The sequence below is a fragment of the Oryctolagus cuniculus genome, chromosome 13 (assembly GCF_051225735.1).
Source record: "Oryctolagus cuniculus isolate XC-2025 breed Fujian yellow rabbit chromosome 13, ASM5122573v1, whole genome shotgun sequence".
Taxonomy (NCBI): domain Eukaryota; kingdom Metazoa; phylum Chordata; class Mammalia; order Lagomorpha; family Leporidae; genus Oryctolagus; species Oryctolagus cuniculus.
Window position 1 is genome coordinate 98222353 of NC_142879.1, and position 13048 is coordinate 98235400.

The following is a 13048-nucleotide window of genomic DNA, read 5'->3' on the forward strand; positions in this document are numbered from 1 at the left end:
CCTGCTAATACTAACCGATAGAATACATAAAGGGGAGAGTGATCCAACATGGGAAGCGAGATACACAGCAGACTCATAGAATGGCGGATGTCCTAAACAGCACTCTGGCCTCAGAATCAGCCCTAAAGGCATTTGGATCTGGCTGAAAAGCCCATGAGAGTATTTCAGGCATGGAAAGCCAAGACACTCTGGAAAAAAAAAAAAACCTAAATGAAAGATCTCTGTGAGTGAGATCCCAGTGGAAAGAACAAGTCTTCAAAGAAGGAGGTACCTTTCTCTGAAGGGAGGAGAGAACCTCCACTTTGACTATGACCTTGTCTAAATAAGATAAGAGTCGGTGAACTCAAAAGGCTTCCATAGCCTTGGAAACTCATGACTGGAGCATAGGGAGATTACTGATGCCATAAACAGGAGTGTCAATTTGTAAAGTCAACAACAGGAGTCACTGTGCACTTACTCCTCATGTAGCATCTCTGTCCTTAATGTGCTGTACATTGAGATTTAATGCTGTAACAAGTACTCAAACAGTATATTTCACTTTGTGTTTCTATGGGGGTGCAAACTGTTGAAAGCTTTACTTAATGTATACTAAACTGATCTTCTGTAAAAAAAAAAAAAAGAAATTATCAATTCCCAACTTGACTCTCACTGGGATTAAACATGACAATAGGTCTGATCTGGTTTCATCATTATTTAAAAAATCATCTATTAGTTTTCACTTTATGTTTCTGTGTGGGAGCAAACTGTTGAAATCTTTACTTAATGTATGCTAAACTGATCTTCTGTATATAAAGAGAATCGAAAATGAATCTTGATGTGAATTGAAGGGGATAGGAAGTGGGAAAAGGGAGGGTTGCGGGTGGGAGGGACGTTATGGGGGGGAAGCCATTGTAATCCATAAGCCGTACTTTGGAAATTTATATTCATTAAATAAAAGTTAAAAAAAACACCCCTAGTTTTTGTTAAGTTACAGAAGCAGGATTCAAATGCTCAAGTCTAAGAATTTCCAGAACCCATCATTTTTAAATTCTTTTCAAACCCAAAGCTCAGTAAAGAACCCAAGAATTCTACATGAAATTTAAATTTCATTCTGGGCAGAAGACAACACTGGGAATAGAATATCTGCAAGTGAAACTTCAAATTTAGAAAACAAATCAAAAAACAAATGTATAATGTTTGCTAAAAACCATTCTATTTATTTGCAATAAATTTGCTTTCAAAAGAACAGTAGGACATGCCTGCAATTTGGTTTATAGACGAGTGCCTTAGAACAAAGGGCTCTATAAAAGTTTTTTAGGAAGCATTTTTATTACTTTTGTACATGCTCCACACAGAGATGTCAGACAGACCTACGATCAGGGAGAAATGCACACATTTTCCACTTACAAAGGGGTTACACCCTGACAAACCTGTTAAGTTGAAAAGATCATTAAATTGAAAATGCATTTAATAACACCCAACCTACCAAAAATCACAGCTTTGCCTAGCCCACCTCAAGCATGCTCATAACACTTAAAAGTGCCCTATGGCCTAGAGCAGGGGGCAGGGAGGGGACAGAAGAGCACCATCTAGCACAAAGCCTATTTTATAATAAAGCACTGTCTCATGCAATTTATTAACTGTACTGGAAGTGAAACAAAAATTATTGTATGGGTATACATTTAGGCCACTGTAAGTAAAAAATCCTGAGTTAAACTATCTACATCCAAACAAACAAGTCTCTCATTGATAACAGTCATTATGTCACTATGCCTGTACCCATGATTCAATTACTGGATTGAAATCCACTCAGTTTTGTATCTGGATAGAAAAGCCAATCCCAAACATAAGATTTTGTCAGCTACCATCCTGATCACATTGTAGCCACTATGGGTGGTGAGATAGGCACACATGTCCTATTCTACTGTGTACCCTTCACTTCTCAAGACACAAGCTGGGGGAGGCTGGGTAGGAAAGACTAAGCAGAGTGCTGGTTCTATTTACTTTAATTAATGCATAGCGATGCACAGATTTGTGATGTATGAATGACAGGAATAATCCAACATTACAGTGGTTAGAGACAAAATTAATACTTACTTCCACTGGCAAACCCACTAGTGGCTGTCGCCTGCATCACCTCTCTTCTGTAATCTCTATCTTTCGGGAAGCTATTAACTGCCATCTTGTTTGCTTCTTTTTGTCTCTGTTCTCTAAAAATAGAAAATATATAAGCTCATAAAAATCACATCAAGGACATGGGTACCCATAATAGCTCCTGCCAAATATTCAAACAGTATATACAAAATCAAAGAACTGAATATGGTCTATAATTTATCTGGTATGGAGGTAAGCACACAGAACACTAATGTTTCTTCGTGATGGCAAAAGTATACCAATTATTTAAACCACTAATGCCACAGACAACTTCACAGTATTAATTCTACATATGTAAAAGACATGAGCATGATTGTCCCATAAGCTCTACAAACTTGTATTATAAATTATAACAGAAATGCACAAATGGAGATTAATAATGTAAGCATTTTATTAAATATACTAACTGCTCATAAGAACCTTATGGGCAGCTGCTCTCCTACATGTTAAGACAAATTATAGAAAACACAGTAAACAGGTCAACAACTGCAATTAAAAGAGGGAGTGATGATGTCTCAATAAAGAATCTAAAATTCAAATGCATAACACCATAAAATATTAACTTGTAGAATCAAGAATGGTAAATATAGCTCAACTAGATTAAAAGCAAATACCTTTCAAGCCACTCTTTTGGTTTTTCCCATTGTGAAACTTCTGTTCGACAGTTGTAGTAGTATTTTTTCCCAGAAGAGCTAATATGCTCAGACCAGTCATCTGCAGAATCATAAGGCTTAAAGATAATTTTAAACATGAGAAAATATTATTACTTAATAACCTGATAGCATCAATGATTTCCAAAGCATATACACGGAAACAAAAGCATACATATGAGACCAAAGCGCCTTACTCTGTACTGCTAATTATGTGAGTACATATAACAGTAGACTGGAAATCTTCATAAATCACAGAAAACCTTAAAAAAATCAAAAAAGGAAAAACACAGAAGCCCTCAATCACCATGGCTGAAATACGACAGCATGGTGACGAGGAGGAGAAATCACTGCCAAGTGACTAATAAAGCATGAGACCCTCAGTTCTAACTGCAGCACGCTAGTGGTCACACACAGTACAACAGAGAACAGTCTGCCTGTAGGTACTGCAACACAGTGGAAAAGGGAACCAACATTTAAAAAATATAGACAAAAAGTCAGCTGAAAGTTCTTTGTAAAATCCATGAGATGAGTCAAGCATTAAGTAAGACCCCCTGGTCTCATGTAATCATGACCAGCAGTATCACTCATTTTCCCACAACCAGAGCTGGTCTTCCGGATATGCTCACATATAGTCTCTTGCAGGTATCTTAGAGGAAATGTAACAATCACAATGACGGTAGAAAAATCTGAGAAGTCTAAGCTAAGTGTCTGCACTGAGCACAGGAAATGCAGTAAAATGTCAAATATTCTTCTAGTTGAGAGCCTTAACTATTTTTTTAAAATATTTATTTGAAAGGCAGAGTTACAGAGAGGCAGAGGCAGAGAGGGAGAGGAGACAGAGGTCTTCCATTCTCTGGTTCACTTCCCAGATGGCCACAATGGCCGGAGCTGCACCAATCTGAATGCAAAAGCCAGGAGCTTCTTCCTGGGTGCCCATGCAGGTGCAGGGGCCCAAGGACTTGGGCCACCTTCTACTGCTTTTCCAGGCCACAGCAGAGAGCTGGATCAGAACCAGTGCCCATATGGGATGCCGACACTACAGGTGGTGGCTTTACTCACTATGTGAGCCCCAACTTTAACTATTTTTTCTAAGAGGTATGAGATTAAAATGAATAATGTTATACTATGGTAGCCTAACCTTCTGGGTTTGCCAAAGTGTATAATGACACAGTTTTATTTATTTTGAAATTTTTACTTGTTTGAGAGTCATAGAGACTGAAAGAGACAGATTTTGTCCATCTGCTGGTTCACTTCTCAAATGCCTGCATGAGCTCTGCCCAGGGACAAAGCTGTGAACTTAATCCAGGTCTCCCACATGGGCAGCAGGATCTCACCAACTTGAGCTATCACCGTTGCTTCCCAGGTCTGTATCCGCATGAAAAAGTCAGGAGCCAGAGGCAGGTGTTAAACCCTTGGACTTTGTACATGGGATGCAGCAATGTGGCTGCCAAGCTACACGCCCACTCAGTGGCACAATTTTGAAGCTTGAGAAATCAACTTCTACTCAATGCCTTGCCCTACCCAGTTTAATATTACCAGTTAGGAAACATGCTGAGAGAACTTAATGAGTTGTGCATAGGTCAGAAAACTAATTAGTGGTATATAAAAGGATCAAAATTCTGGTTTCTGAATGCTAATTATTTCCATTAAATAGACATCAATTCTGGAAATGCTTTAAAAATTTTGAGAACAGTTGGAGAAATGCTGCAGACTCTGCCATAAGTTTATATTCTGCAGTTTACATCTCAAAATAAGGAAAACATTGGACTTCAGCCCTGTGCTTCCAAGTCTCTAAAAGCAGTGGGGAGTTAATTTTCAATCATGAGCAGCTAGAAATAAGCTATGACAATGTTAGCAGGCCAGTCACAGATGCCGAATTCATAAAGTTCTCCATCACTCACTTCTCCCTGTAGGTAAATTACACAAAATCACCCTCCTCTTATAGATGTTGTCAACAGATTTGCTCTGCTTGGTTACATGGGGTTCCCAGATAGGCCAAAGGGATGGAAAGTGGGATCTGAAGCTAGCAGACAGAAGATATGGGTAGCAGAGGGGAGACCAGCGTGATCTAGAGCAGCGCTCTGCAAACTGCCCAAGCACAGCCCTGCACCTTTCCGAGGGGAGATAGAGTTAGCACCACAACACACACACACACACACACACACACAAGCACGCACTCGTGCCTCTCTCACCAGGAATCTCCTTAAGATTCTGCTGCAACCTCCTGACAGTTACTAACTGACAGACCAGAGCCTGCAGAACCCTGGACTGTGACACTATGTGGATTTGCCCATCAAATCTTAAGTCAGCACGTGCTAATGTCTTAAAGCATGTTCCAAGGTATAGCATTACAGCCAAATACCAGTAACTTCTGCCTATCTTCTCCCAACTTCCATCCTCAAGGAGTTAGGAAAGAAAATCAAGTAATGGAATAATTTTTAAGATACTAATGTGCAACAGATGTCAATTTTTTTTTTTTTACTAAAGGAATCAAATTGAAAATCAAACACAAGGACTATAGCCATTTCAAGTATTCTAAATTAGGCTTGAGATGATTGCCAGCACAGGTGCTAAGTAAGTTCAGAGTGTTACCCAAGAATCCTTAGGGAACTTGGAGGGCCGTTCACAGATCGAGACTGTTTTCACAGAAGACCAAGATGACTTTGTCTCTTCATGTACCACAAGCATACAGGGAGTTTATTAAGAGCTGTCCAGGACATCTGTTTTCACAAAAGATTGGATACAGAAGCAGATAGGAAATTCTAAATGTCATCTACTAAGTCAGACACTAAAGAGAAGCTTGGTGTCTTTTTGTTCTAAAATTTGTTCATACAGATACGCCCATATCAATGTCTAACAGTTTTATGATTGCCATTTTAAGTAAATGATTTTAATCTCTTAAGTTTATGGTTTTAAATATTTTACTCTGATGGGACACAGAGCATGCGCCAAGCAGCTGGTTCATTCCACAAAGGCCTGCAGCAGATGGGAACTCCACTTAAATCTCCCATGCAGGGTGGCAGGAGACCAACCATTTGAGCCATCGACTGATACCTTCAGAGCATGCAGCAGGGGGAAGCTTCAATGTAGAGTGGAGCCAAGACTTGAAACCATGGGAGTTAGCAAGAAACTACATGTTCCTATCGTAATCTAATGCTAGGGGGAGGGAAAAGTTCCCAATATGTGATACTGGCATTCTGATCAGCATCTTAAGTCAGATCAACTATCGCTCAGTTTTAATTTTTTTAAAAAAAGACTGATTCCTTTAAGAGGTAGAGTTACAGATAGACAGGGAGAGACAGAAGGGTCTTCCATCTGCTGGTTCATTCCCAAATGGAAGCCAGGAGCTTCTCCCAGGTCTCTTGGGTGCAGGGGACCAAGCACTTGGGCCATCTTCTACTGCTATCCCAGGCCACAGCAGAGAGCTGGACTGGAAGAGGAGCAGTTGGGACATGAACGGGAGCCCATATGGGATGTCGACATTACAGGTGGAGGCTTAGCCCTGTATGCCACAGCACCTGCTCAGTTTTAATTTCTAATATGATAACTGCTGATGACAGATCACATAAACAACAGCTTTCAGTTTTTCCAGAAGAAAATGGCTCCTGATTTTGGTTTGGTTCAGCACCAGCTGCTGCTGCAGCAATCTAGGGGAGTGAACCAGCAAGTGAAAAATCTGTCTCCCTCTTTCAAACCAATCAATCAATCTTTTACTTATGTAAATTAACAGACTGTTTTTCCATGAATAAAGAAGATTCACACGGTTTGCTGGTAGCACCTGCCAAAGTCCCTCAGCTTCAATCCCATCTCAAGTCTGCTCTGCAATGCTGATGTTAGTCCAAGTGCTGGAACAATGCAAATCACTTCCTCCCAGAAACACCAGAAGATGAAGCCATAGTGGGTTCTGGTCTCCAGCTCGCCAGTGCAGTCCACCACATGAACTAGCTTCAGAGGCACTGTCTCCAGCTCTGTGGGTGCCTCCTCACCATCAGGTTCCGAAAATCTAAACTTCCTGCTATTGTACCACAGCCCTCTTGGTTTCCTCCTCTTTTATCCCCCCTCCCAACTTTTAATACCTATCATATCTGCTTACCAGTATATTAAGTTCTGTGTTAAAACACCCTACTGTAATTATTTTTCCTAACTGACCCCAGACTAACACTCAAAACTATTCTAGATTTATGTGTACCTTAATATCCTTTTTTTCTATCCACACTACTTCAGTAAGAGAAAAAAAAAAATGAAAGGTCTTGCCGTGCCAATTAAGGTATAAAAATCACTCAAACACCCAAGCAAAACCTGCACCTTCGATGGTTTTCTGTCAGATTGTTGCTTCTTTCCTATACCTTCCCACATTGCTACCTCAGATGACTTTCTGATTATAATTATGATACTGCTTTACTGATTAGATCCTTCAATAACTTTCTACTGCCTTTGTACATAATTTGTATTCCTTGCCAAGACAGACATTTTACCATCTAAAATACACTAATAATACCTAATCTTAGGCTCCTGCCATTTTTCCACAGCATCAAATCCTCCCAGTTCTTCAAACATGCCGTGCCATCTCATACTTCCATGTTATTCTTATTCCTCTGTATGCTACACAATGTTCACACCTATTCTACTGGCTAAGCCATATTTAAACCTGTTAAGAAGCTTTACTTACAGTTTCTATCTTCTTCATCTAAGCTGTGGCTCTTTATCCTGAGTGCCCTCCAGAGCAACTTTAACAAACACTGTGTTTTTTACTTTTCTATCTCCCCAAGTCTAAAAGTTCCTTGAAATGTGGTACTTCCCAGTGTTGTGGCTCAGCGGTTTAAGTCACCGCTTGCAGCGTCAGCATCCTATACGAGTGCCAGTTAGAGTCCCCACTGTTCCTTTTCTGATCCCGATTCCTAATAAAGCAGGTGGGAAAGCAGTGGAAGATACCTCGCAAGTACTTGGGACCCCACCACCCACGAAGGAAACCTGGGTGGAATCCCAGGCTCTTGGTTTCAGCCTTGCCCAGCCTCAGCTGTGACAGCCATTTAGGGGAGTGAATCAGTGGATGGAAGATCTCTCCACCCCTTTCTGTAACTTTGCGTTTCAAATAAACAAGCTTTTGTATTAAACATTTCTTAAAATTAGATGGGTCACATTATCTTGATTCTGTAGGCTTACATTCTAGCATATACCTAGTAAAATGAAATTTTAAATTATTTCTGGTTAAATGAATACATTAGAAATCTGTGTTTAATCTGGACACTGAATAGAAAAATCCAAACTGAGTAGCAGTTACTTCAGTCTTAAAACACTTTATTATTTTTTTTCTTAAAACACTTTAACCATGGAAGTTTCATCTGAAGTTCTTTACAACTCACATATTGCAAAGACAAAACTCTGCTTAAGGTAATGCCAAGATGGTATTTCCTGACTGTCCTCAATTCTACTAACACCTGTAAAGTTTACTCACTACTTTAAAAGAGTGTTATTATTGTTGCAAATAAATACATTAAGAAAACATCAATTTTGGTTAGAACATAAGAACAGACTGGATATAAGGAGCTTTGCCATCAGATTTTTGTAATGAATTCCAAAAGATAAAATTGGGCGTGTGTATTAATACTTACTGCATCTGAAGTTTTGCTTGAATTATTGCTTGGATTAGAAGAATGTGAATTTGAACTATGAAGAGCACTGTGGTTGTGTGAATTTTCTTGTGGAGAGTAACTGGTCCCTTTAAAAAATAAAGAGGAAAGTGAATTCCAGGTAAATTGTATTCCATCTGATTTTTATCATACTACAGACCATTATTACACTTCAGTATCAGGAATACAGTTTTATAATACACAAAAAATCTGAGTCTACTATAGATGCAGCTTATTATACTACATAGCTGATAACCTATGGAACAACGAAGTTTAATTAGATGAGCAGGATACAAAGTCCTGTGTAATTTCTAGAAAAACTTTTTAAAGAGAAGTTTCACTGAAAAAAAAAATGCACAGAGTATAAAAGTCCCAATGACCCAATACTGAAAGTCACTACTAGCAGTATGTTTTCCAACTATATACTTCCATCTCTTCAGTTTCTGCACCTCACTTTTTAATAGTCAATTTTTCACTGAAACAGCATCAAGCTTTCAAAAAGGTTCACAAAGAAAAGTCTCGAAGTCCAATCTTGCAAAAATACTTTGGTTAATGATATAAAAAGGTTCCCTACAAAGCCTAATGTTAGTATTTCAATTTCACTCCACATACCTAGGGACCTTCAGCAACAATTCAACTGGTACTTGGAAAGAAAGGAAAGAAGGAAGGAAAGCTGGCAATGGTATGGGGGTTGGTTACACTTATAAACAAAACTGAAAGCAGCAGAGTAACTTAAATGGTCTAGTCATTTAGGAATTAGCAGTCAGAACCAGGTAAAACCAGAAATTAGTATGAATTATTTCAATTAACAGGAAAAACTAAACGGTAAGAGGGAATGTATACTTAGAGATTATGACTATAAAAGTTTCAGATTATCCAAGTGGAAATGGTCAACAGATCTATGTAAAACTAGGAATCCAAGAGAAAGGTAGCACACAGTTGTGAATTTGGAAGTATTTTTCCATTAGACATCAATGGTATTAGACTGACTTTGGCATGCATACAATAAACATTCGTGGATGAAATAATAGGATAACAACGGTCAAGGTTTAAGACTGCAAGGGAGGGTCCGGCGCCATGGCTCACTTGGTTAATCCTCCACCTGTGGCGCCAGCATCCCATATGGGCACTGGGTTCTAGTCCCGGCTGCTTCTCTTCCATGCCAGCTCTCTGCTGTGGCCTGGGAAGACAGTGGAGGATGGTCCAAGTGCTTGGGCCCTGCACCCGCATGGGAGACCAGGAAGAAGCACCTGGCTCCTGGCTTTGGATCAGCACAGCACTGGCCATAGCAGCCATTTGGGGAGTGAACCAATGGAAGACCTTTCTGTCTAACTCTGTCAAAAGAGACTGCAAGGGAAGCTATATGCAGACTCCAAGACCCAAAAGACTACTGATGTCATTAACATGGTTACTTAACAGGTAATGCAAATATTACAAAAAATAAAGTCCCCAAGAAGCTTGATGCTAGGAGATACCCGATGTTTCTTCTACTTATCTTGTTAGATCGTATTAACTTACTTTATAAAAAAGTAATACCTTTAATACAACAGGAAATAAGTAGATCATTCAATAAATGCCAGTAAGAATTGTCGCTCCCCGTCTTCGTGGAGGAACGACACAGGACCCTGCGCTGTTCTTTCGTCTGCTCGGCCCTCCCCGGGTTTGCTGCTGGTTCTTCCCGGGTTGGCTACTATCCCTTCCACCTCCGTGGAAGGGCAGTTCCCCCTGCCACATTCCCCACTTCCGCAGGGGAGCGGCACACCGCCGGCCGGCTCTCTCGGGGGCTGCTCAGGTGTTCCCCTTAGGTGTTCCTCTTAGATGTTCCTGGTGCATGCCGTCTCTCTCCTCCTTTATAGTCCTCCTCTGCCAATCCCAACTCGGCTGCCCACACGCCGAGTACGCTGCTCTCCTCCAATCAGGAGCAAGTCCTACAGTTTATTGGTTGAACTGGAGGCAGCTGTGTAGAAGCTGTTTTCTCCTCTCCCAGCACCATATTGTGGGAGAGCAGATGCATAGAATAAGTCTTAATTCCAGTAACTCAGTCCAGTCCGGGTTGCTCCCCACAAGAATGAACATGATCAAGAAGAAATCAGTTAAAGACGAGTGGCTCAGTGGTTAAGAAGTCGGTTGGAATGTAATCATCTCAGAGTCAAGTGCCTGGGTTTCAGTCCTAGCTGTTTGAGTCCAGCTTCCAGCCAATGCACAGAGTACAAGACTGGGTCCCTGGCACCCACATGAAGGACTGGAACTGGGTTCCCAGCTCTTTTGTGGCTCAGCTCCAGCAACCGCAAACATTTAGGGAAGTAAACCAGCAAGTGGCTGCTGCTTCTCTCATTGCCTCTAAAGTTAACTGATTTTTTTATATGTACCATCAGTCAAAAATAAGTTCAGTGTGCAGGAAAGCTAACAGAGCAGACCTCACACTGCTACCTTACCAAGGCCGGCTTGTGTGGCGTGGCCTCAGCAGGCGTGGAATTTCAGAAGAGTTCTCAGATCTCTAACTGCTCGCTGTTCCTATGCTGGCTGAACACCTGATATCCAATTCTACATTTGGAATTGTGGTACATGTTAAGCAGAGTATACTTATCTAAGTGGCCAAATCCAAATCTTGGGCACTCACTCTAATGAGATTTTCCATAGACAACATTTCATAAGAGTTGTCACTATTTGTTTGAAGAAGAATCAAGTCAGACACAGTTGGTTTCAGTCCAGCGGGGGGGGAGGGGGGGATGGGGAGGGGAGTGCTGCACCCTGATTCTTCCACTTTGTCTCATCCCTTTTGTTTTGCACCCTCATTCGTAGCAGTTAAGTCACAGCTGTGACAGTGACTATATACACCACCTCAGACTGAGTCTTTGAGAATCACTAAACCTGGGGGTAGGCTTAGGACCCTCAAATGACAACAAAGAAAAATAACCCAATTTTTAAAGAAAGTCTTAGACCTATGATACAATTTCTACTTTTCAGGCATAAAAAATATTTTACAGATTCACAACTAAATTACAGATAAGAAAAAACTAGTAATATGACCACTAGAAGATGAATTTATGCACAACTCAAAGCAATGAGATAAATTTCAGTATGCTGACAATAAGAAAAAGCCAATTTTATTGAATGACATGAACCCCATTAAGTAGCTCAAATGGGGCCAGCACTGTGGCATAGCAGGTACAGTTACTTCCTGCAGCACGAGCATCCCACATGGACACCAGTTTGAGTCCTGGCTGCTCCATTTTTGATCCAACTCTCTACTATGGCCTGGGAAAGCACCAGAAGATGGCCCAAGTCCTCGGGCCACTGCACCTGTGTGGGAAAGCCAGGAGAAGCTCCTGGCTCCTCATGGGCCTAGCTCTGGCCATTGTGACCATTCATGGAGTGAAACAGCGGACGGAAGACACACACACACACCCCACTTCTGCCTCTATTTGTAACTCTACCTTTCAAATGAATAAATGAATCTTTTAAAAAACAAAACAAAACTCAAAAACACAAGTGACAGGTTGATTATGCACATATAATATATTATACATGAGGTCTACTGATTTCTCATATGGTTAAAATCTAGGAATTCACTCTATTTTAGTGGTTATTCTTAATCAATGAAAACCTGGGGTTGGCACTGTGGTGCAGCGGGTCAAATGTAATTCAACTCAAAGAAAAAAAAGATGAAGGTATTTTGGTAAAACTAGAATAAACTAACATTCTTATGAGAATCCAAATCTAGGCAGTTGTTTTATAGGAAGCATGGTGTAAGGTAGGCAGGCAGCAGATCTTCAGACTCCAGCCAGCAGGAAAGGCAGATAGTCCCCTGAATGACATGACAATACTAAGCTAAATGAAAAATCAGGCCAACTTTTTGAATTAAAATTACAACTTCTATTTGGCAAAACAATTTTTGAAGTACCACACCTGAACCTTTTAGTAAAGGTTCGAAGTCAACCTACCAAATTGATGTGATTATACAAACGGAAGGGCAAAGTGATTATTCCCCCTGACCGTGAGGGCAGAGTAACGTGGCAGCAGTGACAATTTCCCAGAGCAGTACCTGGAGAAGTGCTACAACACAACACTCCTTTGAAACCTCCCATTTTTTTTTTGAATATCATGTGAATTTATTAGAATCCATGAAGGACTTGTTTTAGAAACAAAAGCAAAGGTTTCATATTCTTATTAAAATGCAGAATCTAAGTGATTTTTGGATAGTAGCTGTGGGGAGCAGCCCGGACTGGACTGAGTTACTGGAATTAAGACTTATTCTATGCATCTGCTCTCCCACAATATGGCGCTGGGAGAGAAGTAAACAGCTTCTGCACAGCTGCCTCCAGTTCAACCAATAAACTGTAGGACTTGCTCCTGATTGGAGGAGAGCAGCGTACTCGGCGTGTGGGCAGCCGAGTTGGGATTGGCAGAGGAGGACTATAAAGGAGGAGAGAGACGGCATGCACCAGGAACATCTAAGAGGAACACCTAAGGGGAACACCTGAGCAGCCCCCGAGAGAGCCGGCCGGCGGTGTGCCGCTCCCCTGCGGAAGTGGGGAATGTGGCAGGGGGAACTGCCCTTCCACGGAGGTGGAAGGGATAGTAGCCAACCCGGGAAGAACCAGCAGCAAACCCGGGGAGGGCCGAGCAGAC

The 13048-nt window shown here is 41.0% G+C and overlaps 1 protein-coding gene across 11 annotated transcripts in view; it reads right to left on the minus strand.

The window, feature by feature from the left end:
* The window catches only part of LOC103346970 (WW domain-containing adapter protein with coiled-coil-like), a 50391-nt gene that overhangs the window by 24870 nt on the left and 12473 nt on the right, over positions 1-13048 (minus strand). For 5 of the 11 annotated variants that reach the window (XM_089312428.1, XM_089312420.1, XM_089312429.1 and 2 more), the window contains exons 2-4: positions 8399-8505; positions 2748-2863; positions 2077-2189 (exon numbers count right to left, since the gene is read on the minus strand). In XM_089312428.1, coding sequence (XP_089168554.1) covers positions 2077-2189; positions 2748-2863; positions 8399-8505 — 336 coding nt within the window. Of the gene's footprint in view, positions 1-2076; positions 2190-2747; positions 2864-5378; positions 5507-7455; positions 7688-8398; positions 8506-9934; positions 10297-13048 lie in introns of those variants that run through there. The other 6 variants (XM_089312423.1, XM_089312424.1, XM_089312425.1 and 3 more) reach the window with 3 other exon arrangements.